Here is a 27,827-nt window from a genome sequence, read left to right on the forward strand (position 1 = left end):
GTATTTGTTACATAGTTTGTGTTTTAAAAAATGAGGTGTATTACCGGTGTTGCTATAAATATGTTTTTTTTAAGCTATAAAGTATAGAAAGAAAACACTACTTTACACTCAGTGCACCCACATGTGAAAACTGACAACTTTGGACTTCACTTTAAAATAATGCATGCTTGCTTTGTGTTGAAAAATACAGGTTGTCAACTACAGTTAGTGCTTTTCTATCTTCATTTATCTATTTTACAATCTAAACTGCATTTTGTTTTTGTCCTTTTTTTAAATTTTGTTTTAAACTCGTTTAATTTGTTCTCGTGCTAGACTAGTATTTTTACAATTTAATTTTGATCTCTTTTTAATTGCTGTTTTAGACAAATTCTGTGTTGGACTGTTTTAAATTTAATGGCTTAATTGTTCATTGTTTGTGTGTGTAACACTGTTTGGTATCGCTATACAAATATCTGGTACAGTGCTTCGAGATACTTTCTGTATGAAAGGCGCTATACAAATAACGATAAATTCTGTAGTACTGTAGCCTACTAGCACTGAGTAGATACTAGGATACCGTAGTTGGCATTGTGTCTGGAAGTGTGAAGTATAGTGAAAATGCAGATAAATATAAATTGTTTTTTTTATTAATTAAAAATATATAAATCAGAGAATCTTGTATGCATACATAACAGTGTATTTGCAAACTGCTACTTATGCACCTTTTATTGAACTTCATAAAATCTGTGTTGTTCTTTTGGACATGAGACAACAAGTGATCTTGACAGAACAATGGTCAAAGCAGCACAAAGACATTCACTTTTCTTCAATGCACCCAGGGTGGACGGTAAGAATAGGTGATTATTTAAAAAATAGCTTGCACTGTTCTTCGAGAAGATGGCTGGCAAAGCAATTGGTTGCTGTATTAGGGGTGTAAAGATACCCTAATGTCACGATACATGGGATGGTCCTGATGGGCTACTTGTCTGATTCATAATAAGATAAAATGATCATTTAACGATGAGGGGACGTCAGGTGGCTCACCTCGTAAAAGCACGGCTGTGTGGTATGCAGGGCGAGTCATACAGCCAGGGGAGCGCAGGTTTGCGTCCTGTCTATGCTGGGGATTCCAGAAGGAGCGTTGCATTGGCCTGGTGCTCCCGTGAGATAGAGAGGCAAAGCTGGCAGGGACTGTTTCTCTTCATCGCGCTACAATCAACTCGCTGACATCTGCTCTCGTCCAAGGTTTGGTCATAACACTAACTCTCATTTTTCTATAACTGCATCAGGAATCGTATGTTTCTGATAGAGCAAACCTTAAATTATACAAAATGCAGGTGGTTTTCAGATTGAGGACACTGTATTTATTGTTTGGTTCTGGACAGATACTGAAATGTTTAATGTGCTTCGAGTGGATGAACATTTAAACATCTCATCTCAAGTACAACAGAATAGACTGGGCACTCCGCTTTCAGCTTATTTTGATTAATTAAATACGTTTTGGTATTTACGAAGTATTTCTTGAGTGTTTAGAGTGTATCTCTGAGTTTCAGAATGATAGCCTCAGGAGAACCTTACTGTTCATTACTGTATTTAGTGAACTTGACCTCTTTTCAATCACTTTGCAGATCGCAAGCCAGTCTCTGCACACTTACCCTTGGCCTCCACCACATCTTCAGCTGGGGATGAACAGGAACTGCTGTCAGTGTTGGAAAAGTTTAACCTGAATACTACTCAATCACTTGATTAATATTCAGACTCTATTTTTTTAAATGTTTCGCATTTTTAAACAAATGTGCTTTTGGTAAACTTGTATTGCTTTTATATTATGTTTTCTTTTATATATAAAATTAATAAACCTGCACAAAGCTTTTGATTACAGTGATTGCACATTAATGCTTTAAAATAAAATTAAAACTGGTACATTAAATCTCCTTTTATTTTTTTTATTTTGTCATTTTATTAACTAGTGGAAAGAGGGTTATTAAAACAGATTGCTTACAGATATACATACCCAGCCCACAAAAAAACAAAACCAGGGAGAAGCACAAACCTGATTTGAAGAAAACAGATATACACACTTAGCAGCTGAAATGAAACCTGCTGGGTTATCAGCCAGTAATAATTACTTCCACATTCAGGTAACATCATTTTTTACACGGTTACATTAATACAGATTTATTAAAAAAACATACAAAAGACATTTACAAATTACAAACAGGACAGTTGCAAGCTAACAGGGTGTTTGTACTGTGTGTTGCACCGTTAACAGAAGTCAAACAGAACAAGAAACATTGAAAGTTTTTTTTTAAGTATATGTATATTACTCCCTTTACAAGGAGACAAATACCCAGTTTCCACTGCAATGTATTCTTCCCAGCTCCCTTGCAAGTAGGTTAATGTAAGTCTTAGTAAGAATGGTAACAAAGATTAACAGGTTTTTCTGAAAGGAACAAAACCATTTTAACAGTATATCCATGCAAGAAACAGCTTCCTCCAGTGGCAGGTAAACAGTTCACTGTTATATATGTTTGACATTATTTGAGTGATTTCAGATCATTCTCATTTCTGTTAAAGTATGCCCTGTCTGAGCTGCTAAAGTAAGGCCAATATTAATACATTTTTTCTATTAAGTTTTTTTTCAATTTAAAATATTTCTAAAGGGATACAACACTGGAGCAGCCCTATCTTTCATTCAGTCTGACATTGCTCCCTCTGCTTCATAAGAATGGCCCTTCCAGTAAAAATCATTCATTTGGAGTCCTGGCTTCACTATAACAGGATTACACAGAATATGTCCTAAATACAAAAGGCTTCTCTCTGATCATCAAATACAGGAAATCTGACTGATGTCAACTAACTAAACTGTACAGTGCATACCCACATAAGACACTGAAGAAGAACAAATCAAAATTAAAGTTCAGCTAAACAATGATAATTAAAGCAGTGAAACAGCAGAGAATGGTTTTGGCCACAAAGACTGCTAATCAGATTCTGAAACCAGCCATACAATATTTAATGACCCTGAATGCAAGGCAATGAACACACCAGATAACACTGGAGAATGGAAATTTAGTTTGAGAGACCCGAGTCTTATGAATTGATTGACACAAACTTCCTCAGGACCTGGGTTTAACTCATTTGAATAAAGACACTCCCTTTTTATTAAAATATACACACACATATCACTATAATATATATATATATATATATATATATATATATATATATATATAGACACACACACACACAGTGGCAGAGTAGGGGGAGGAAAGATTTAGTCCTAGAGGCAAATGGGACTACATCCCCCAGAATGCCATGGGTTGCTAGAAGTGGAATCATCTGGCTCTAATTTAATGAGGAACACCTGTCAGGGATTAAGCAGGCTGGTGTATAAAAGCAGGTCTAAATGCTTGCAAAGAGTTGTCTGTGTGAAGCCTGGGTAATACCTGTGTGGTTACTGTGAAAAGTGTAACCTGTATAGTGTTTTGTTGAACTGGTAAACGGCTTAGCCATCGGGCTGATAGCTAAGACTGAAAAGTTTAGTTAGCACGCCTAGGTGGAGAGTTAGGCTAGTCTTCAGTGTATTTTGTTTAGTTCCAGTGTTTGTTGTGTTTAATAATAGTGTGCAGAAAGCACTTAAACTTGCAGTTTTGGTGTGTGGGTCAACTGCTTAATGGTGCAAACAAGCTTGGACTGGGACGCTTTACCAGGTTTGCACTGTCAGGTCCAAACGTGTTGGTCCAACGTTCATTTTTATATATATACACACACACACACACACACACACACACACACACACAGAGTAAAATCTGCAGCACTTGTTCCAGCTGTTTAAATAACATACCTGTCATTTCAGAAAAGCCAGAGCACCTGTTATGCTTTTTTTTTTTTTTTTTGTTAAATCGCTCTTCCTGCAATGATTTAGAGGACAGATCTCAAACCACAGTGCACTAGCGTGGGCATTTTGAAAAGACCGTAAAAGTTGTCAGGATGTTAACAATGAAAATAAAAATGACAGTTACGTTATTTAAACAAACACGTGGGGACGTGTAACGGTATAATTTTTGGAACCCCGCTGCTTACTCTTTAAACAATGCAATGCTTTATAATATTGCACGGATCCTTTAAAAACCCGTGCAACACATTACCAATCCACATTCTTGATAACAAGTCACAAGTACGTTTAGGTTGTTTTTCACTGTAATTAATACATGTTACGGATACAGCAGTAGCTTGACAAATGAGGTGTAGATGTTTAACTAGTAATGATATAAAACTCTTTCAAAATAAACCGTACCAACAGATTGGCACACCACAACAGACACCTACAATTAATATAGCAGTGACTTCAATTTACAATTTTGAAAGACATACACATTATTGCAAATATGTATTTCATTTTAAAATATGATTCCTGGCACGATGGCTACTGTAGGTTAAAGACAGCGCTCAGTTTTCATGCCTTACTCTCAGGAGGTCCGTTTCACTGCAAAAGGAAACAAACTGCTTCCTAAGTTCTTTCACCTCTGCAGTGTCTCTGCAGGATAATGTCTGGAGCACAATTTCAATTTTCTTTAACCTAGTGTAGTACCAGAAATCTGTCGTTTCTTTCAAAAGTAATAATCTGAGACTAAGATAGTGAATGAAAGTGCACAACACATCAGAGTTAAGATATCAATTTGTGAGCTGTAAACACTTGCGAAAGAGACAGCTTCATGTACCATTTTAAAGCTAATGGATTGGAATGGATTTGAAGATATACATATGGGTATATAATCGCAATTTGTGAAATGTATCTGTATAAATAGACTTTCTGTGAGAAATACAAATGTAACCAGAATTCCAGAATTCCGATTCCAGAAGCCAATATAAACAACATTATTTATAAACCGTAACAACAAAAAGGAGTTCCCACTAAAACACGCGGTATCAATGGGAATGCTCACATTAGAACAGATTCATTAAAACATAAAACAACAAGACACAAGCAAGTGTATTACATTATGGTTTGAACTAAAACACAACTCTACACTAAAGCACCATGTGCTTCACAGCAATAGCAGAATGCAGGCCAACAGTTGTAAACCCTAACCCAAACTCAATACTATACACAGAACCCACGACATAATTTCCAAAGCTTTCTGCTTTAGTACAAAATGTACAACATACAACATACTAAATGAATGACTTCAGTGATTTCAGAATACAATTGTCCGTAACTGACATTTCTCTACTGGCTTAAAATCGATTTCAGCAGTTCATATCAGTATTCAACATAGAGAGAATACCAATAGTTATGGGCAAAAAATAAACAATTACAGACCTTTCTGCATCTTTATATCTGATATATTTCCTGAGCCACCTTGAACCATTATAATACAAAGTACAATACAGAAAACAAGAACTGTATGCGCAGGACCTTAGTTAATGTGCAGCACGGGGAGGTTGCTCTTTTGCAATGCACTTAGTAAATCACGTGGGTCCTTGATTTACATTTCAGCCAATGTTTTGTAAAAATAAAAACTATGGTGGCTCACTGAGGACATTTTTTTTAAAGAAATAAATAATTTGGTATGTCAAAATGATTGACTCAGGATGTCACTGGTTCTAGTTCACAAGTACAAGGTAAATACCTCAATTAGGGACAATAAGCCACTCTAGAAAACACAGCAGCAATGTTACAATAACATCAGAACCCTTCCTTTCAAGTTATTTTTCACAGTTTTTTTTTTTTTTTTTTTGTACACAGAACCTATACGATACATGCAATCAGATTTATTTATATATATTATATATACTAAACCTTGGTTTTAAAATCCATCTTGTCATTCGTTCAAACACCATCACGTGACAGATTATAGTTAGTACTATAACTCCCAAAGTCCTTAGCAACAGTCTGTATTCACAGCAACAGTAGATATTCTTATTGCAACTGCCCAGACCTAGACTGACATGCTCACCTTTCACACGGCAAACAAAAATACTGCAGAGCTTTGTGAAGCTTTTCAACAAATTCTAATTGAAAAAAGATTGTAATAAAATGGAATTCAATTATATATAAAAGTTGTTTTAAAGCTATGCCAGTCCCCTAAAGGGGCTGCAAGTGCCTCTGAGTGGACCACACAATAAAAACTTGAAGAGCAGCAACAGCAAAATATCACACATGCCAAATAGGGCTGTTCCAGAAACACTCAGCGTGTTTACTGGGGTCTGTGGGGGTGGGTGCCTTTTTTACAAGCACAGTAGGGGTTTTGGTTGGATTATTATTGTTAATAATAATAATAATAATATAATAAATTTTTGACTGGGAACTTTTTTATTTGGTTGATGTACTACATATATATATATATTATAATATATATATATATAGTATAGATATAATATTATATATAACATTATTATAACATTCACACAAATAAAAGTATTAATATACTTAAACCCTTACTATCCAGTATCATTTACGCTATTCCCATTACACAACATACAGAAACCTACGCTATAAAATTAACAAGAAAATGTCCAGTGGGAATGTTTCTTGAACTGCTGTATTTCGAACCAGGAGTTCAGGTGCTTGTTTGTATTACATGGCTCTTGTGCCACAAGACTAACGTTACAAAAGGGTTGCAATGCCAGGACGTGATATTAAGCATGAGTTTGTAACACTTATATATTAATGAGCATGTAGATGACGATTAGTAATTTCTTTATACATATATAGACATAGATTATATATATATATATATATATATATATATATATATATATATATATATATATATATATATATATATATATATATATACACATACACAGTTGCAAAGGCATCATGGCAAACAGATAATGGGCCCAGTTTAAGATGCTTTTAAGTCTTGTTTTTATGAATAAAATACAATTTAATATCCATGAAACTTTTACAAACTGTTGCTGGTTTCTTAAACACTCCAGAACAATGTCATGAATATAATTATTTATTTTATTTGAATAAAAAAAACATGCCACACAATCAATCACATAGCGTGAAACAGCATATATAGAAATTATTTATATCTAGCAAAAAATGCTAAGTTATTGGAATGTTAATGTAGCTCACAAGTTGAAATTCAATTAAATGTTTTTCTGAAAACGTTCACCTGAAAAGGTTTTTACACAAAAGTAAAACATGTCCATAACCAATAGGCTATTCCGTTCATTCATTCCAGATAACACTGCTGCACGTGACACCAGGTACAGCCTAACAACCTGAGCAGCTACTGTGTGTAAAAGTTAGCCTATGAGAACTCTCAGGTGAGAATAAACAACAGATGCATCCACTAACTTTCATCAGTGCGCACCATGCAAAGACCCAAAGTAGTTCATAATTCCAAAAAAGTACTGGGAGTTATTTCTAATAGAGAAATGATACTGGCTCTTTAAACAGATTGCTGTAATTGATTTTCCATGAAGTGTGCAATAATTTTAAGTGGATAAGTTCAGATATTTCATGTTTATGAGTAGTGTCCACTGATGGCTGAGTGACCTTGCTCTAAAGAAGCACATTCAGGATGTCGGTCTAACCAGTACAACGAGGACTGGACAGTCAATAAGATTGTATACACACAGTTTTACAATAACACTGGAAGAAATGGAACACATCTGCAGTAAATGGCAATTCACTGTTACTTTTCTTTCTTTTTTTCAAGCACTGGTAATGTGCTGTCATAGGCAAACGTGAAACCTGGTTTATATCACAAATTATACCTGCACGACAATCATGACAAAAGCGGGTTCATCTGTATTTAAAAAAAAAAAAAAAAAAAAAAAAAAAAGTAATAGAATACAGATGTGTAAAAAAATAGTCAATCTCATTTAAACAATATGCAATTGCTTATAATATTATAACTGAAACTATTAACTTACCCCTCTCCTCCCCACAAACACACACAGCTACAAATGAGAACCCACTCGTAAACAACTCCCAGCCAAACACTCTCTGTAGAACTGTCAGAAGTCATAAATAGTGGTTGATTGTAGAACGTGTTTCCAACATATCCACTGAATGTGTTTGTGCATTCCAGTATCAAAATCTGTCATTTTGTTTGATTTCTGCTGTTAAAACAATTTTCATATATCAGAAGTCATGCCTTAAAACACTGTTGTGTTTCAGAAGCAGTCTGCTCCAAAGAAAAATAACATCACTGCAACCGTTTCCTCATGCTGCCGTTCGTCTGCCAGACTCCCCGCGGGAAATAAAACCCGATGAGGGGCATTAAAAGGCAGAACCGCATCGGAACAAAAATGACAACATACACTTTTTGGGTTCAGAGCAAGCAAGCAAGCAAGCAAGCAAGCAAGCTGTACAAATACCAGTCAAAAGCCAAACCCCAATCGCCAATGATGTTTTCAAGGTTCCCTTTAAAAGTGTTATTTGAAATGTAGTTGTTCGCCTCCAACCTGTATTTCCAGAGCTTTCACTCCTTCAGTAAATACTGTCTTTTGAGTTCAACGGGAAGCCATCAGGAAACTACTGGCGTCATATCCCAGAGCTGCAAGAGAAACAGGCATTAACCTACAAACAAACATAAACACACACACACACACACACACACACACACACACACACACACACACACACTTTCCATGCAATTTGTGCAGAGTAACACGATGACAAATGTGTTCATCCCAAACATGCTCAATTGGATTGCGATCCAGGGATTGTGGTGGCCACGGAAAACGCTGGCTAAATTATTCATGCATAGTTCTTGCATGGTGGATGGGTGCACCATTATCTGTTCAAGGATTCCAAGATATTTACTGAACAGGGAGTTCCAGATGGATAATAAATATGGACAACCAACTGCCCAGCCCCCAGTCGTTCTCCATATCTGTTCCAATACTAGTAGGATGATCGTTTGTATTACATCAATAAGTCCCATAGAGAAACTGTACTAGTTTTGAACTTACCTTAATAATCTTATCAGCCCCCGATGTTAACAGCCAGCCTCTTGTTACTTCATAGTGAATGTGAACAATGCTGTGCTTGCTGTCATGGAATGTGGCTGTGGGTGCCCGGCTGAAACAGAAATGGAGGCAGGAATCGTAGGGCAATGTTACAAAAGGCAACCCTTTATGAGAAACTGATGTAGACCAACACTGTTCCTATATACCATTATCCTCATAATGATCTTCTCTTTACAAAATGGAGATAGTTGTATTGTCGCCTAGCAACAAAAAGCCAAGCACAACAATAGTAGGCTTACATAGCTGTCCAAATTGTTTTAGTACTATTACATTGGTTGTAAAACAGTGTGCCTAATCTATAAAGAAATATGAATGTTAAATTAACCACTTATTTTAAGTTTCAGTTAGGTGTTCTTAGACCCGATCTACATAACCTAAAATCATTATTCCTTTGCAATGCTATTTCATATTTTTATTGGGCTGCAACAGAATGACTAACCCCCATGTGAGGAATGACAAGAAATACAGTCTGCTATGGAATAATACACCCTGGCAATCAAACCGGTCTATAATCTCCAACCGTCTTGAGTACTGTGAGCCACCACAAGGAAATAAACAACTGTAAAAGAGACTGATCATGGTAGTATCCCATACAAACCGTCCATGTTTATCAAATCAGTTATTTTTGGCATGGGTCCAAATACATACAGTAAAACCATTACAAATATATATTTTAAGACGTATGTTAATGGACTTGTCAATAGTTCATGTGACATTGCAGAAGCACGCTTCCAATGTTGTTACAAATGATTATTACACATCTAGAGTGTGTACACAGTGTATACACTTCTTCACCTACATTTTGAAAACTGTAAATAACTTGTTGAAACAAAACCACTTTGAGAATAAGTAGGCTAAACCCAGCAGTCTTTAGGCAGCATTATAATTGAATTATTACAAAGAAGTCTGATGTTTAAATAGAAATCAAAATGATGCTTCACCGACAGTGAAGATAATAGTCTTCATACAAGTTGTGCTCCTAACTTTTCTGCTGCTCTTTGCAAACCCTTTTCTATTTTTCCTCATGTTTTTGGCAAGTGGAATTACATTTTTGTTTTAGCTGCAAGAATCCACAGGTGCATGAAGCTATTTTTGTTTTTACGGGTTATGTGCGACCCGAGGAATATTCGCATGATGTAAAACGTGTGGTGTCATTATATCAACAATGTCCAGCAGCTGGCACCAAACACCTCATTAACTTTTAATGAAAAGGCAAAAGGAAAAACAAGCATAGTTTTTTTTTTCTTCTAGTTCTAATAGAGGTTGCTTACTTTTTTAATTTGTGTAAATGAGACTGTACCTGTACTGACCAAAGAGTGCTCTTCTGCTACAAAACTGCAGGTGGCGCGTGTGACTAGGCAAATGTAAGCTTTTGACCAATGAGTTGTTTCCATGTGGGTTACTGTGATTTATTGTGAATTAGGGTACTCCTTAGTGGTATAATTCTTAACGCATAGTAGGAGTCTTTACACAAGAGAGGACATTTTACCAAACTGCAAGGTGCAGTGTAATATCTGGAGAGAGCTAATTTATCCCGCAGAACATCACATATCAATAATGAGTCTTCAAGCACGCTGTGATTCGTACACACTTACTCCTCGTCAGTTATTGACTCGTGGCAGCTGTCGCAGACCCTCACTTCAAACTCGAAGCCCATTAGCGGTATGGTGGAGCGCTTTGAGCTGCATTTCCCACACATTGCCTTGCCACACTTCCTACAATGGTGCTACAGAAACAGGAAACAGGAAACAGAACACTGGTTTACACAGGGGTGACCACGCTGCCGGGAACCTGCTGCATTCCAAGAAACTGCAAAGCTTCCTCCTTTTATATACGTGCTTATAACATATTACCAAATCGAGCTAGTCAAAATACAAACAAAAGTCAAAGAAGTTAATATGTGGCACGGCAGTATTAATTTATTTCAACGCCCATAAAAATTTACCACAGTAAATCTGCATGGCCACTTTGCAGTTTTGCCATGCTTTCCAGTTGTTATACTTTGCCTATACCATAGTTTACCACGGTTTGCCTATCTTTAATATGCTTAACCACACCTCACTGTGCTTTACAATGCCAATATATGCTTTAACACAATACCACTATGCTTTACTACATCTTTCTATGCTTTTACTATTGGAAACTTTCATATGGGAATTTGTAAAACAGTAAACTGAATCTCAATGTAGATGGAGTTTTTGGTTCTTGTAATGCAAAGAAACAGTTACCTTTAAAAGGGATTGCACTGTATAACATACTGCAGCCACCCTACCACAGTCTAAGCTTCTTGCAAAGATAATTTTACAGAATAATCCATACCTATCTTCTGTGCTGTTGACAGTCAAACATGATTGGTAAGGTTTTCCCTTTTATGTATCTGCTGCATTTAACATTTTGCTTACTTTTCTGAATGACCAGTAGCTTGCTTTCCAGAACTGCACAATGGCAATACAGGCAGAGACTTCCTTCCAAACCAGCCTCGTCTCAATTCCAAAACCAATCCCTATTTTGAACCCTTTTTTGACTGCTGGGATACATACCAATTTTGTCCACATTGTTATACTTGACAGATGTTATCCATTTTGTATTATTTTAATTTTATAAAATAATACAATGTGTTTGGTTTTATTAGCTTTTGTCCTTTTCTTATAAATTTGACCAAACCTTTCCTAGAGAGAGGTCTACTATGAGGTTTTCATGCCCCCTTCTGGAGGCCTGGCAAATTACATCTTAGTTCACCGCCCGTGCCAATACACACAGTTAGTAGCATACAATACAACCACTTCCAAACTTTGCTCAGGTATTTATTTGTACGGTAAATATAGTAAATCTACATTCTTTTGTACAAAATAAATAAATGTACTTGATACTGCCAAATGTAGATTGCAGGACACTGTTTCTGAATTGGAAATGCAGATCGACTTGTTTATGAATTGAAAATTCATAAACAATTCATTGTGATTAAATGTTAATAGACAATTTAACAACGTATGTATAATGTATTGTATTCAGTGTCTGTAAATGACTATAACTTAAATAAGCAGTTGCCTATACTCAGCTTTCACATAACGTATAACCATCAGAGGCAAGTACCATTTGCCACTGTAATGTGTTGGGTGTACAATATCCCAGTTGGTATCGATTTTGTTTTAGATGCAATTTATCCAGGCTGCTCAACACACAGGGAGCTGCCCAGAACTGGCTGAAGACACAGGCTCTCCAGGGCATTCCCCCCAATTACAAGTGAGTATTTTCAGTAATAAAACACAAAATAACAGCAACAACATAACACACAGCATTCGCCCCAAGCACGGGTACCCAGGAGGCATACCTGTGAACTCCCCTGGGCTTCTCAAGCTCAAAACCCCCCAAACACACAGCAAAAGCAGGGAACTGTAATCCCCCAGTGCATGTACTTTATAAGTGTGACTTACCCAGTGCATGCACAGATTGGAAAATACATAAAAAGAAATAAATTAAAAACAGAAATCCTCGGCATGATATGAGGAGTTAAACGTATTATTACACAAGAGCTGTATTACATAACAGATCTGAGCATTTTTAAACAAGTCATTCACTGGGTGGGGTTATTACAGTAATGAAAGCTTTGAGTTTCCAGTTCTCTAGAAGCAGCCTGCAAGCCGTTTCATTTCAGTGCCAAAATAGATTTATATTTTCCGTATCACTTCCACTAAAAAAAGTGAACCCTAACCAGTACACAGCAGCACAGAAACCAGGACCACAGCACACAGCTGGAAATAAGCAGAGATAGACTAAGGACACAGGGTAGGAGACACTGCTTTGCACAGTGGTGAGGGAATGGAATAGGTTCCTTAGCAATGATAGCCTATAAGACACAACTTGACAAAGTTTTAAGATCATTCAGCTAAAAGGAACCCAGATGAGCACCTATGGGTCAAATGGCCTTCTCACGTATGTAAATTTTGTTACTTTCTTAAAGTAATTTTAAAACACCAGGCAGCTTCAACTGTGGTTTAAAGTGTTTTTTTTTTTTTTTTACATTTCCCTTGTAAGTGTAATTCGCTAGGCATTGAACAGACTTCTGCATTCCATTCAAATCATGTGACCTCAACTCTGCCAGTCTCATCTACTCACCCTCTCTCTTCCTGTGTAGGGAGGCTCACCAGATGCTTTGCAGTTAGGAGAGGTGCTGTACTGCTTACCTGCCGGAGTCCTATCTTCTTGCTGTCCCACATCTGCTTAAAGTTCCAGAAGAAAGGCTGTTCACACTTCTGACAGGAATCGCTGTCTAGCCACTCCGGAGTCTACAGCAAACAAACAGAAAAAAAAAAAAACTTGGACTATGCTGCGTTGGAGCTCAGAGAACAATGTTGTGAACCAAGCTTTGTATCAGTTGTAAAGTTAGATAACGGTTTACAGGTTTACAGTCACATCTAATAATTTCGGGTTGCATTAAATCATTCCATCACATTTAATAATAGTAACCCACTTCAAACACGTTTAAATGTCTGAATTCCCTACATAAATGAAACAGGAATTGTGACAAAATACAGTCACAGAATTCACAGAGAAGGGCTAACAAAAGCAGTGGCCTGCGACCTTCCCTCCATGTTTACAGGTACGCTTCAAGCTGCCCAGGAATTAAGTAAATTATGCCCAAATATGTGTTATGTGGACTACTCTCTTGTGAGGACCACCAAACTCATTGACAGAGTCTGGAACCCAGTACTCCAGTGGTGAAGAACTAGATTATAAAATGCTCCACTGTTCTCCCCTCTTCTGCATCACAAGCTAAGGTACTTACTAAAGGATAAACAGGCTGCTTAGGTGCAAGCTTCCTCTTAGCAGCCCCAGTAACATGCTGTCCCAAGTGCCCATAGTTTTAGCGTTCTAACCTCCTGTCTTTTAACATCCATGTTCCAGATGACAATCCCTCCATCTGAGCTGCACGAGATGAGCTGCCGAGTGTGATGTGCGTAGCACAGGCCTTGAACTTTCTCACTTGAACAAAGAGAACTGATAATGAATTCACTGCATCCAAAACCAGGACCCATCCAACACACCTCTCCCTGCCACAACTGTACAGACTGTACAAATTAAAGCTGTCCATGCATTGTTTAGCAGCTGTGTGTCAGTGTTTAATATTCTGCAGTTCAACTCTAAATGTCATGTGAATTGTGTAAGTGTTTTAATGAAAGGGGGGGGGGGGGGGGGGGAATCTATAGCAGGAACGGGGGTTGTTTTGATGTTCAAGGTCTATTGATAATTTATTAATCAAACTGTAATTAGACAAAAATAAGTTCCGCCATGCATTAAGCTATATTTATGCACGGTTTAAAACCCTTCAGCAGCCAATCAGCATGCAGCATCCAAACATTCAATTTTACAAGTTATTCTAACATGCTTGTTAATATTATGCTGTTTTCTGGAGCAGCTATCACATGAAATTAATATTTACGGTTAATTACATGCACAAAAGCCACTGTGCAGTTTATATTCAAATCAACACAGTGGGAGAGGCTTCCTAATGTCACTTTTTTAGTTGTTTTTAGTTGCAAGTTCACCGTCTCTTGCAGAGCTGAACTGCCATTGCGTGCTGAACTGACAAGCCATTTGCTGTGCCATATATGCCAGTTGAAACACATCTTGAACCCTTTTGAAGTTGTTTCCTGTAAATGGTTATCAGCACAACAAGTGGAATATAAGGCTTTACATTTTTTAATTTATTTTTTATCTAGTATTTGCCAATTATTGTGTTATTTTCTCCCAATTTGAAATGACCAATTATTATTTAGACTCAGCTCATCGCTACCACCCCTGCGCTGCCACTCAGGAGGGCAGAAGATGAACACACGCTGTCCTCTGAAGCGTGTTCCGTCAGCCGACCGCTTATTTGTTTTCTGGAGATTCACTATCACAGCCACCCAGGAGCTACGGAATTACAGCACAACGCAGCCACTGTGCAGTTTATATTCAAATCAACACAGTGGGAGAGGCTTACAGGGGTCACTTTTTTAGTTGTTTTTAGTTGCAAGTTCACCGTCTCTTGCAGAGCTGAACTGCCATTGCGTGCTGAACTGACAAGCCATTTGCTGTGCCATATATGCCAGTTGAAACACATCTTGAACCCTTTTGAAGTTGTTTCCTGTAAATGGTTATCAGCACAACAAGTGGAATATAAGGCTTTACATTTTTTAATTTATTTTTTATCTAGTATTTGCCAATTATTGTGTTATTTTCTCCCAATTTGAAATGACCAATTATTATTTAGACTCAACTCAAAGCTACCACCCCTGCGCTGACTCAGGAGGGCGAAGATGAACACACACTGTCCTCTGAAGCGTGTGGTGTCAGCCGCCCGCTTCTTTACACACCATCCAGCCACCCAGGAGCTACAGCGTCGGAGGACAACGCAGCTCCCGGCAGCTAACAGGCAAGCCCGCAGGCGCCTGGCTAGACTACAGGGGCACTGGTGCGTGGTGAGCTGAGGACACCCTTGCCGACTTGAACTTTTACGTTGAGCAGTTTTCTGAAATACAGTACATAAAAGGTCAGCAAAGAAAATAAAAGTATGGCAAGGTATAATAAAGCACAGTGAACGCATGGTATAGCATAAATAAGTATCATGAAGCCCAGATAGACAGGGAAAAGCAGATTACAAAAACATATCAAACCAAGGTAAACTATGCGTAGTATAGCCAAAATGACAATGTGCAATGTGTCTGTACTAGTGGAAATGGTTTATCAGCACTTACTTGTGTCCTTGCAGTTCAATGGCTGTCCCTTTCCTGCCTCCTATGTCCCACATTATAATGGAATGGTCCGAGCTGCCTGAGAATAGAACTCTCTGGACGGGATCCCAGCAGAGAGCTGTAACACTGCCTGAAACGAGCAAGAGAACAGGCAGCTCCTCAATAGTGTTAGCCGAGGGCAGGCCTGCACTGAGATGACCGCAACAACACATAGCTCTTGTGTGGTGGTGGTGAGGATGATGTGAAGACTCTTTTGTTAATGCATTCTCAAAAATCTGAAAACAATAATTCAATTTATTTATTTATTTATTTATTTAATATATTCAATCTAGCACAGTGTTCTATCTTTATCAGGACTTGGCAATGGTATTAGAACACGGACCGGCCAACAAATGAGAAGCCTGCCACTGAATTGCTAGGACTGTTTGGATTAGAGTCTTTTTCACTGTTGAAGGCTTCTTTTGATTTGGGCCTCTTTAGCAAGGCTGTTGCTACAGTCACAATACCCTGCACATGATTGTTGCTAAACAGGATGTACATAACTCTCACACAGCTTATATAGAACTAGTGGATCACACAATGACAGTAACACGCACCCACAATGCACTTAATTGAGCAGCTCTGGATTATATTCCTTGTATAATGTGCACTATACAAAACATAGCAAAAAATCATAGTATACTATACTATTACCACAGTATACTGCATACCATGTATCAGTGTTGTAGTCGAAGGTATACACAGGTACTTGGACAATATAGCGTTTACCCACTTCTCATATAAGGGACACAGTTTACTCATTTCTACTCCTGTGATATGCAAATCCTGGGTTAAAGACAAGATTTTAACGCAGAGCGTCTGTGTTGTGTTGCTGCGTGCGAGACTGACAGCTGAGAGCTCTCAGTCAAAACTTTGACATGAGCAGGGGGGAGTGGCCACTGGACTGCGTGTTCTGTTTGTGTGTGTGTGTGTGTGTATGATTGGTTGTTTATGTTCTGTTAGTGTTCTGTTGGCACACTGGGCCAGTAGGGCAGTACTAGTAGCCTTCATCCTAGCCTGCGAAAGGACACTCACAGAACTGTTCAGTGAAGCGCACCACCAGGTCTGTGACTGTTCACAGCACAGCACCTGAGAGGGGAAATAACTGCATGGGGGGAGGGCTCTGGTTGGCTGAGGGCCAATAACAGCGGATCTGTTCAATCTATCTGTTTAACTCCATCAAACAGGGGAGTTTACCCACTTTTTTTATTTACCGCTACACCACTGGCTTGTATATAACATGCAACCTGTATATAACACATAGAAAGTCTCCCAATATTGGTCAAATACATTTCTGTTATATTACAAACACTACAGTAATATTTATACCGAAATAGAAAAACAAAAGTAAAAACAGACCTTTAAATAATAATAATAATAATAATAATTACAACTTACATACCTGTATGCCCTTTAAACATGGTGACAAGGCTGCAGCTCTCCTGCTCCAGCTTGAGAATGGTGACCTGTCCCAAGTGATCCCCAACAAAGGCATGTCTAGTCTCCACATCAAACCTGAGGAGACTGGTCAAGGAGCCTCACATTTACAATCCATTACATTATACATCACACTGAATACGGTATTAGTCAAAGCAGTATTCAATAAGCTATGGTAGAATCTCCTCTATATCTACTGCCAGCAATATGAATCCATTATGGAGATAATGTTTCCTGGACACACATTCTGTTTGACAAGGATACTGCAGACAAGAGACCCAGGCGGTTGTCCGATAGCCCCCTAATCGTTGCCCGCTTTCTGAACAATGCCAGCTGAAGTTCTTGTCCTGTCCAGTGCTTAGTACCCACTCCATCTCCAACACAAACAGAACCACTGTCACTCTGCCCTGGTGAGCTGCGACACAAAAACAAGCTCGGTTAAAGACACATCCTCCTTTATAACACTGTGGCCACAGAACAAAACATGCGGACCGGAGCGCCTAATGCCTTATTTTTGTAACATGTTGCCTCTTTCTCGACCTCTCACTATAATGCTGTATTCTGCTTACAAATAGTACTTGCCCATTCGACAAGGGATACATAGTAACCACTGCCTGCAAATACACAGGGTCCTCATAATCGCAAAGTACCTGAATGGGAAAAAAATATTCAGATGAAATTGAGAAATTATCGTTTTACAGCCCAATGCAATCTGATATGTACATACAGTATGGAGCTAGGATTGAATAAAAGTTTCATTAAAAAAAGAACAGATACCATGTTCACCCTGTGGAGTGTGACAGATGGAGGGACATGATCAGAACATAAGGATCTCCATGTTTGGAATGAGGAAATGTGATCGAGGTTGTATTTATCATAAATTCTGAAATTCAGTGCCAGTGAATCAGTATGAGAAATGCTCTGCAGTGTGTACTTGTTAATAGACAAAAGTCAGATCATTTGGGGAAGGGCTACCTGTACATCATTTCTGAAAGAGGCACTGTACATATCTTTTTCTGGGTGAAGCCAGGTTGAGACAGACCGAACCCCAATGAGGAATTGCTGAGAAGCTGATGAATGAGCCTCACTGTGCCACCTGCAGTAGTCCCCACCATCACAAGCTGATACTGTAGCTCTTAGGAAGGATAACTAAACAAAATCTACTTAACTACCTTCTAGCAGTTCCAGCAATGAACTTGTCGGAAAGGAGCACATGCTGCTGCTTGTGATACTGTCAGGAATCCCTACTGCTGCTGAGCAAAACAGAGGGATCTGATTGGGTAAAAATAATTCACTGATGTGTATCAAGCACACATTTAATTGGGAAAAATGGGAACTAAATGATTTCCTATTTTAATTTTCTTTCTGATAAACATTAATACATTCTTAGGACATTTAATATTAAATAGAAAAATGAAAATAAATGACCTTGTGTAAGCGTAGAATCTGTGGTACTTGAGTTTCTTTTCAAGCTTGATCTCATTGTAAACCATTTTGTTAAAGTTTATCCTACTGAAAGATCAGAAGTGTCTTCTTACCCTGGAAAGTTCTGTCAGGAGTCATTTTGTTGTACTCTTCAGCAAGGACAAATTCCTGAACAAAATGACAAGAGAGCATTCGCTGAAAATGGTGTCTTTGTTTAACCTTTGTTTTCTATTTTCCATAGTTTTTAAAAATGAACACTGGCATCATTTACTGACAATGGTTTGTATTCAGTACCTGCATTAAATGTCACTTCAGGTCAGTTTTCCCACATCGAAGCACAATAGTAGACTGCAAACAGCACAGTTCAAGAAATAAACCGTCAAATTCCAGTCACACCCTTATAACAGTTTCCCATGGTAAAAGCATAGCAAATTGTAATAAAGCACTGTGAAACCTTTACAAGGGTCACAAGTTAGGATATTAAGAACTTAAGTGGTGAAATGCAATATTCATCTGTTTACTTTTAGAAAAAAGGAACTTCTCGAAAAAAATAAAAACTCCAAGATAAGCTCTTAACAAAGAAATAGAACAGAAATGTAACACAAAATGTGGCGAGGATGTACAATATTCAACTTAAAAAAAACCTTGCTATTACTTAAAATACGATATCACACTCTATTCATATTGTGTTTATTTTCAAACAACCGACTGAGAGAGGGATATAGTGTTCCCTTTTTAATCCCTTTAAACTAAGGAACTGGTTAGAAAGTGGAAATGTGGCCACGGCTCACGTTTGCCCCTAAATGTCATTACACCAGCCCTTGTATTTTCGTTATAAGGCAGGAACTCAAATAGCATGGCCTCTTAGCAATGACTCCTGACACAGCTTTATAAGAAAGAGCACTGTCTAATAAATCAGTCACTGCATTTTCAGACTGCAACAACATGTCTGTTACCCTCAACTTTACTGTAGCTTACAAAATGCCAGACAGCAATAGATTCTCTCTAGAGTTATTTTTAATATGTGAGCTGCACTTACAGAGATTAATCCATTGTCCATACCGACAGAGAGTCTTCTTGTCTCTTGATTGAAAGACATACAGGAACAAGGAGCTGTGAACAGAAAAAAAAAAAAGACCACTACACAAAATGTGCTGTCAATAACATTTAAAAAATTGTTTGGTATAGTACCTTGTTGCTCAAATTGCTTTATAAACAAATTACTGTATTCCAACATGCTTTGCTCTCTGCTCTCTGGCTACCTGCTCTGCTCCCTAATCTCTGCCTACCTGCTCTGCTCTCTGATCTCTGGCTACCTGCTCTGCTCTCTGATCTCTGCCTACCTGCTCTGCTCCCTGATCTCTGTCTACCTGCTCTGCTCTCTGATCTCTGACCACCTGCTGTGCTCCCTCATCTCTGCCTCTGCTCCCTGATCAATGCCTACCTGCTCTGCTCTCTGATCTCTGCCTACCTGCTCTCCTCCCTGATCGCTGCCTACCTGCTCTGCCCCCTGGTCTCTGGCTACCCACTCTCGGATTCAAAGAAACAACAAAACAGCACCTGGAGCCCTCAGCTCTCAGTATTTATCCATCAAGACAGGGCTGACACTCGAAGAAACAAGGGAAGAGAGTAAGAAACTTGACTGCTTCCCAAGCTAGGTAACAATTCTCTTAAATAATCTATTCAGGTATTGTGTGATTCCTTGTTATAGTGTCAGTATGTATGAATACTTAATTGGTAAATTGTTGTTTAAAACCTTAGTTCTTAATGTGATATTAATTGTGTAACTGTTTTGTATGATTTTCAAACGTATTTTGTTGCATGCTTAATAAATACCACCTTTCTAAGAGTTCCAGTATTGAATCATTTACTCATGTTGAACAAACATGATTTATGAACTTTGGACGGTCTGGAATGTGGTCTATTTTTGGCTTGCTGTAACGTGTAAATCCGTTATCGTTTTCTGAGAGTGATATATTGAAAACGGGCTAATACATTACAATAGGATGTGGTTATTGTTTTAAGAATATTAACTGTCTACGGTTTTTACAATATCAGCGTTTCTAACAGTGCCAGCTTGGACAGGTCTGAAATGCTGATCAGACCCCCATATTTTTCAACATGCCAAGCAATACCACAGTACACAAACTGGGACAAAAACAGGTGCGAGTAATCACGACTGGAAATGAGAAGCAGCACATAACTGTAATGCTCTGTGTGACAGCATGGTCGCAAACTGCCTCCTTATGCACAATTGAGGTTGTATCTTTGTAAATGCATATTTATTTGATGTTTTATTTTTTCCTCAAATTGAGGTTGGGAAATTTGAGCTGCGTCTTAAATTCGAAGAAATACGGTAGTGTACAGCAGAATGTCTTTTAGTTGTTTCAGACATCATTCGGGCGTTTGTATGATATCATTTTGGTACGCTTGTTTAGAAAAAGGAAAATTGCCCAGTCAATTACCTTGAACCTGTTATTCCCTTTTGCTTTCTTCTTTGAATGGAGCTTTATCAATGACACAGAACAGGTGGCTGGGGTAACCTGGTGTTCAGAGCTTGGACATGGAACCTAAACAACGAGTATGGGACCACCTTGAGTGTCAACTCTTACATCCCCAGAGTCCACACGCTGTCCACCTACAGAAATATTCCTTACATTTCTAGTTTCCTCAGCTATTGTTCTAAATGCATTTGACGAACGCTCAGGTGTGACAAAAAACCTAGAGCAGCCATGCAACAACATTTATTCGGCAATTCCATCTCTGGGCTTGAATTGAAAGCAGTACAATTATTTCAGTGTGATGAAGGAGACCAGAACCATATCGAACCATTTCTTCATTGTGAAAACCTCTGCACTTGACTCTTAGAGGAGACCAAATCCCAACAGAAAAGGCATTTCATTAGAATATGTACAGTCCTTTTTCTTTATAGCAACACCTCCTTTTAACACAAAGCCTTTTTCAGTTATAACAACATAAGAAAGGTTACAAACGAGGGGAGGCCAATCAGGCCATCTTGCTCGTTACTGGAGCTGGTTCCAGACTCCCACAATTCTCTGGGTAAAAAAGTGCCTGCAATTTTCTGTTCTGAATGCCCCCTTTATCTAATCTCCATTTGTGACCCCTGGTCCTTGTTTTTTTTGTATACAAATCTTAGTCTCCAGTGGCCAGGCATGAATCATTTGACTTTAACCCTTCATCCTTTTTAATATGCAGAACTAGCAACCGGTTTCAAATTAGAACGCTATCACTTGGCGCTTTTACAAACTTACTGTAACTGAGGAGGGCAGGAACTAACTGTAACAACAGTTAACCTACCCTGAGCGTTTTTTAAATGCTGACACCATTTAATGGGAAAGGGGCTGCTGAGTTGCAGAAGCGATTGTGAAAGGCCTGCACAGTGCGTAGCCTTCTGTCGGAGTCACACTTTACACACGGTGAGTCACAAAACAGGAGAACAGACTCCAGCTGGTGACACTTACATGGCATGGAATGATAGACACTGGGCCAGTACTGCCCACTATCTCTCTTCAGCCAGATCCGAATCGTCCTAAAAAAAAAAAAAAAAAAAGAAACAATTTAGAGTTTGGAATTGTCTATTTCCATAGTCTATTTCCTAAACTACAGAGCGTCACCTCTTACTTAATGACCCATTCAATGCAAACCATTCATCTGCGTGAAACTGGTGCTTATGTGGACAAAATATTAAAAGCAGTCAGTAGGGTGTAGTGCCAACAAGAGCCACCAGGACACAACTGCAAGGTATTCAAATTGTTCTGAATACTGGAAGCAAGGCAGATTTTATATCATATATTACAGAAAGCATGTCAGTAATGCTGTTTGCATAACAAAATCAGTCAAGTGCTGTAAAGTTTGTGTTACACACTGTAGGTTTTTCTCAACTTCTTTGTAAAGGGCTCGAAGGTTAAAGGGTTAATTGGCACGCTAACATTTTTATTAAAGGCTGCTAAAAAGAGCTACTGTAAGGGGGGGGGGAGTTCATACTATAGGGATAATACAGTACAGTAGTAGGATCTATTTTAAGGAAATGATCTAGCTGCTTCGGCTGTTACTAGAAGCTACAGGTCTACCACTTCTAGTTTGTGCTGTGGTAAACTGGAAGTACACTCTCCCTCTGAATGGTGCAGAAAGCGTAAAGTTCACTTACTGTACTCAGCTCAACATTCTAGTACCACACGTTAGGACATAAAAAATGACGAAAGAGAGGAGGCAATTCAGCCCTCAATGCTCGCTCCTAGTTACTGATTAATCTCAAAACTCTCAAGTTTGGTCTTAAAGGATACCAACGATTCAGCATCATCAACATGGCGAGGTAACCCATTCTCTGTGTAAACAAGTGTCTCCTACCCTCTGTCTTCATCTCAACTTCGTTTCCAACTCTTGTCTCTGGTCCTGGTTTCTTTGCTGTGTTTAAATTATTGGTTAGATTTAACTTTCTCATCTCCTTTTAAGATTTAAAAAACTTCAATCAAGTCCCCCCTCTAATTCTTCTGTCTTCTAGGCTAAATAGTGCAGTTCCTTTAATCAATCTTCAGAACTCATTCCTTTTTTATATGTTCTGATCCACATAGAGTAGATTTGATGGGCATGGAGACTTCAAATGAAAATACAATTCTGTCCACACCACCACCATTCACAATAATTATAATACAATAATAACGCGGTGGCACCTCTCATTTAATTCGATGACAGAGAGTTAATGCAGGTCAACTCTATCAAAAAACAAAAGTAGATCAGCCTTTGTGCTCAACAGTCAGTGAGCTGAGATCTCCTTCAGAATACTTAAGGATAAGGCAAAAAGCAAAAATAAAAACTAAAACAGAAATTTAAAAAGCACACCCCTGAGTAATACCAGTCTCAAGTGTTTCCTGATTGTAGTCAGCGTCTATTTATTTATAAAATAATTGAATCGATTGCTGCTACGCAATGTGTTATCATTTATTTCAGTAATGATTTTATTTAGACTACCTGAGTTATCATACTTACCCCTTACCTTTGTTCATTTTGTCCCAGTACTGCAACATTAACAGTTTTAATTTTTACAAAAAACATAAACATACGGTGGAGAATGTTTTGTAAACAGGCCATATGAAAGTTCAAGAATGCTCTAGCTGTAGAAACACTATATTTGCACACAGTGTCTTTGTTCAGTACAATAGTGTGCAAACAGTTAGTAATTGGCTTTGTGGTACTTTTGATGCTTGCAAGTATCTGTGGAGCCTGGTTTTGTGGTCTCCACACATTAACTAGCATCACTCATGCTTCAGTCTCTCGGAAGTATTTCCTCACAGCTCACTTTTCGCCTTCAGTAACCAAAAACAGGACCAAACAAATCAGTTGCAAATACTACATGAAATGGAGAACGAAAAAAAAAAAAAAACACTGTAGTGTTCTAGTATCACATACTGTATTTGCAGAGAGATATTCCTTTTCATTACCTCAGTGTGAAATACAAACAGGCACCGCAGCAGTGCATATGAAAGAAGAAAGTGGATTTGATTGCTTGTAAGACACACACTGCCATTTGTTGGGCAGAGGTAATAAGTATGCGACTATGCTGATCTACAAGCTTCCAACTCAAATAATGTGCCATTGCACCAGCTGAAGAATATCTGCTTGTGGGAGTGGTTCTATGGGAGCAGAGAGGCTCTTTTAACAAAGATTTTGAGGATTTTAAAAGTCAACGCTTACAAGGAGAACTATATATATATTGGACCTTGGTGATACTGCAACAGGCCCATCATAGCCTTGTTCACTTGTGTATCCAAAAACTGTCTTTGGTAAGCACAACCATTCATTTTCATCAGAACATTAAAATGCGTTTTCATATTTAGAGTACAGTAAGCAGGAAGATGCAGTTTTCTGCTTTCCTTGCAGACACTTTCAGAAGTTCAAAAGACCCAGCTTTCTGAAAATGGGAGTGAATGACTGGAAAATATAAAGAAAAAACTTCAGAAACATTCAAAATCTGGCACCACAAACAGTGTTTTGAAAGGTTTGCATTTGTTCAAAGTCAAAGGAAGTATTCTGACTGTAGAATCACACTCACAAAACGGTGGTGTGTGAAAAAAGACAGTATGCTACGAAAATGTTTTACCACAAGTTCTGTAAAATCAGATTCGAATCAAGCCGTTTGTATAGACAACAGCAATTCGAATAAATGCAGAAATTGTGAAGAGAGTGTTCCAGGCAAGGGAAAGAGCGAAGAGGAGTCAGAGTTTTCCTCGGATAACTCCTGCAGCGGTATGGTTGGCTCATATCGGCGGGACGAACTGACATTAAACCAGCCAAGCATTGTCTCATCGAATGACATTGAAATACAACTAAATCCTGTATCTGTACTACGTGTTGATTTTGATATCCCAGCTGTCTTAGCGTTTGCGAAGTAGAAAAACGAGAAACATGTTTGTTACAGATTTACCTTAACATTAAATTTACAGATTTACCTTATTTCACAGTTCACCTGCTATACCCTGGAATTTCACACATCCCATCCTGACAAAAGGTTGCTAAATGACATCAAGATGTTTAGGGTTAATACAGCCATTCCAGATGGTTCCCAGCAAGGGCTATCTCTTTGAAATCATTCTACTTTTTAACTAACAATGCACAAAAAATCGAAGTTATATTAGGATCCGACTGTATACAACTGTTTGTTACAATAAGCTTTTAAAATAATAAATAAACAATAACAACGCCATGATTGTTTTCTTATTGCGCATGCTATCTAAAATGTTTGTAATAAACATAATGCTCTTCCCACCTCAGTCCAGACAGGAAATAAAGACTCCTTGAATAAGTCAATGAATATATTGATTTTACTGAATATTGGCAAGGCTTGTAAAACATGGATTTGAAACGTGATAATCGAGACATCGATTACTGAGCTTCAACTCATTTTGAAAACAACGTCTGCAGGAAGACTTTGTTTAACTGACAACTAGTGACGACTCTTATGGCCAAACCGATTAGCATGCATCTTGAACGGTTTACATGAGATCAGTCCAAGATAAATTATAATCGTGTCTGTGAAACCAGCGGTAGATGTCATTCGACGCCTTTAATATGGGATCTGTGTTTTTGCTAAACTGTAACTAGACTTGCTAAATGTTACACTGTGCCTACAAAACGCAAAACGCTTGATAAATAACAATGTATTCAATGAAAATGAGTTGGGAAAATACTGCTTTATGCCACCGTACTGAAAGAACAGTTCAGAATTTGTGTGTGTCTGTTCTCTTGTAGTACACCTGCTTTCTGCTTGCTTCATCTTCTTTGTTACGTACCTGAACAGGTGCACTGTAACCTATTGTACATTTTGACATATGATTTGTTTCAAGTCACCTGACTAAAACTTGGTAAAGGATTGTTAAAGGCTTCCTAAGTTGCCAATACTCGTACATGAATTAAACAGGACCAAAAAAAAAAAAAAAACGCTGGTGCCAAGTTCATGACATACCGTACACATCCACCGCAAACACCAGAATACACACATGCAGGCATGCGGGGTATTGTAATAGTATAAAGTATCATTACATGAGGACAGCAATACAAAATAGATCGACATTGTGATTATATTATTGGTTGTGCCGCTATCCTGTGCAAAAAACTTCAATGGAAATGATATTTTGCCATTACTGTTATTTCCTTAAATAAATCAACATATCCTGCATTACTGATAAAGAGGCATGCACGTTGCAATACGTGCATTCTAGAATGAAGGCTGACTAATAATAATAATAATAATAATAAACCAATGATACACCCCATTGCTAGACGACCAACAATGCTTTGCTAGTAATCCACTTACCGATCTTCTGAGACGCTGATGATCCCATCCTTCTTGGGGATGATCACTGCAGTATTCACCACATCCTGCGATCCCTCGATCTTACTGAGAAGGACAGGTCTCCGCGTCAGTGGTTTTGGGTGGATTTCTGCCGCCATTACAACGCACTAGTATTTTGCCGGTTGTGTTTGTCTGGGTAGTAGCACCCCTACCCGATTCCTTTTGCGTGTACTTTGTATACAGTTCAGTGTGACTCTATGACTGTCAGCAATGCTGGACGCCAGCTGACTGTGCTGCTGCAGCGCCCATATTCCCAGATTGTCACCAACCAACAGCAAAATATTTACTGCGGCTGCGCTAACCCACATTGCTATCTAAAAGAGACAGTACAGCATTTTTGTCCTAATGATTTCTTGCTAAACACTCTAAAAGCCACACTACAACACCACGTACATGTCAAAACTGTAGATAGATTAAGAAAATGTGTGGTATATTAGCATATATTAAAAAATAATAATAATTAAAAAACAGTCAAAACTCTTCTTGTTTTTCTTGTTCTTGTTCTGTCTGTAAACATAGCATATTGTGACTATAGCATCTTCATGAAATGCAGCATAATCGATGAGATTAAGACTAACCTGACCACCCTTTTTATTTATGTTGCCTTTATCAGTTCTTGTTGCATTTCTTTATAATTTGGGGTGCAATAAAACATGTATCTCTTTATAAACCAGTTTCAGAAAAAGCAGCAGTTAAATTATACATCAACAACAGCAGGTCCTTCAAAAGCTGTTTTTATTTTTCGTTCCAAAGGTGATTTACACTGCTTGTCTCTGTAGAAAAGCAATGGGAAATACACCAATGAAACCATATCCTGCTAACATGACTTAATCAACCCTGGACCAATCTACTGGACAAAGAACAATGGGAAGCAGTCTGGCACAGCCATCCGTCAATAGTGGGTAGTGTAAACGGTGTAACGATCTTGTGCATTGTAGGAGATGGTAGTGCTCTACCAAGCCATCAGTTCAACAGCAGGAGATATGAAGGATGTCTTGCTTTCCTCAAGGGTGTAAATACAGTTTGGAACTAGAAAAAATTCATTTAGAAATCAGAGAGCAAAGAAAGATTTTAGCCAGTTCTTTGAACACCTGTGTCACAATTGCCTGATCTTTTATCAGACTGGGTGCAGGGAGACTAAACTGCTCTGTCTCCCTTTTGGAAGTTTTCATGTTATGGGTTGCTGCCTTCATTTCATTACTGATTCCATAATAAGTCCCCTGTAACAGGGAGAGATCTGTGCTGACTCTGCTGGCGTATTCACGGGCTGCAGGAAGAGGGCGGCAGTCGTCCAACAACAGCCTGTGAGTCATGGCAGTGACACGGGGAGGTGGGAAAGTGGG

At 38.3% G+C, this 27,827-nt stretch overlaps 1 protein-coding gene across 1 annotated transcript; it reads right to left on the reverse strand.

The window, feature by feature from the left end:
• Nucleotides 1-6,761: 6,761 nt before the first annotated feature.
• On the reverse strand, nt 6,762-26,742 carry LOC121327581 (WD repeat and FYVE domain-containing protein 2-like). Its single transcript, XM_041271685.1, has 12 exons — nt 26,446-26,742; nt 22,097-22,164; nt 19,654-19,727; nt 18,728-18,782; nt 17,454-17,604; nt 17,155-17,267; nt 15,717-15,843; nt 13,857-13,962; nt 13,164-13,265; nt 10,575-10,705; nt 8,923-9,031; nt 6,762-8,504 (listed from the first exon to the last, which is right to left on the reverse strand). The coding sequence occupies exons 1-12, from the start codon at nt 26,580-26,582 to the stop codon at nt 8,475-8,477; spliced, it is 1,203 nt and encodes a 400-aa protein (XP_041127619.1). The 5' UTR covers nt 26,583-26,742; the 3' UTR covers nt 6,762-8,474.
• Nucleotides 26,743-27,827: the final 1,085 nt, after the last annotated feature.

Source organism: Polyodon spathula, chromosome 15, assembly GCF_017654505.1.
Source record: "Polyodon spathula isolate WHYD16114869_AA chromosome 15, ASM1765450v1, whole genome shotgun sequence".
Taxonomy (NCBI): domain Eukaryota; kingdom Metazoa; phylum Chordata; class Actinopteri; order Acipenseriformes; family Polyodontidae; genus Polyodon; species Polyodon spathula.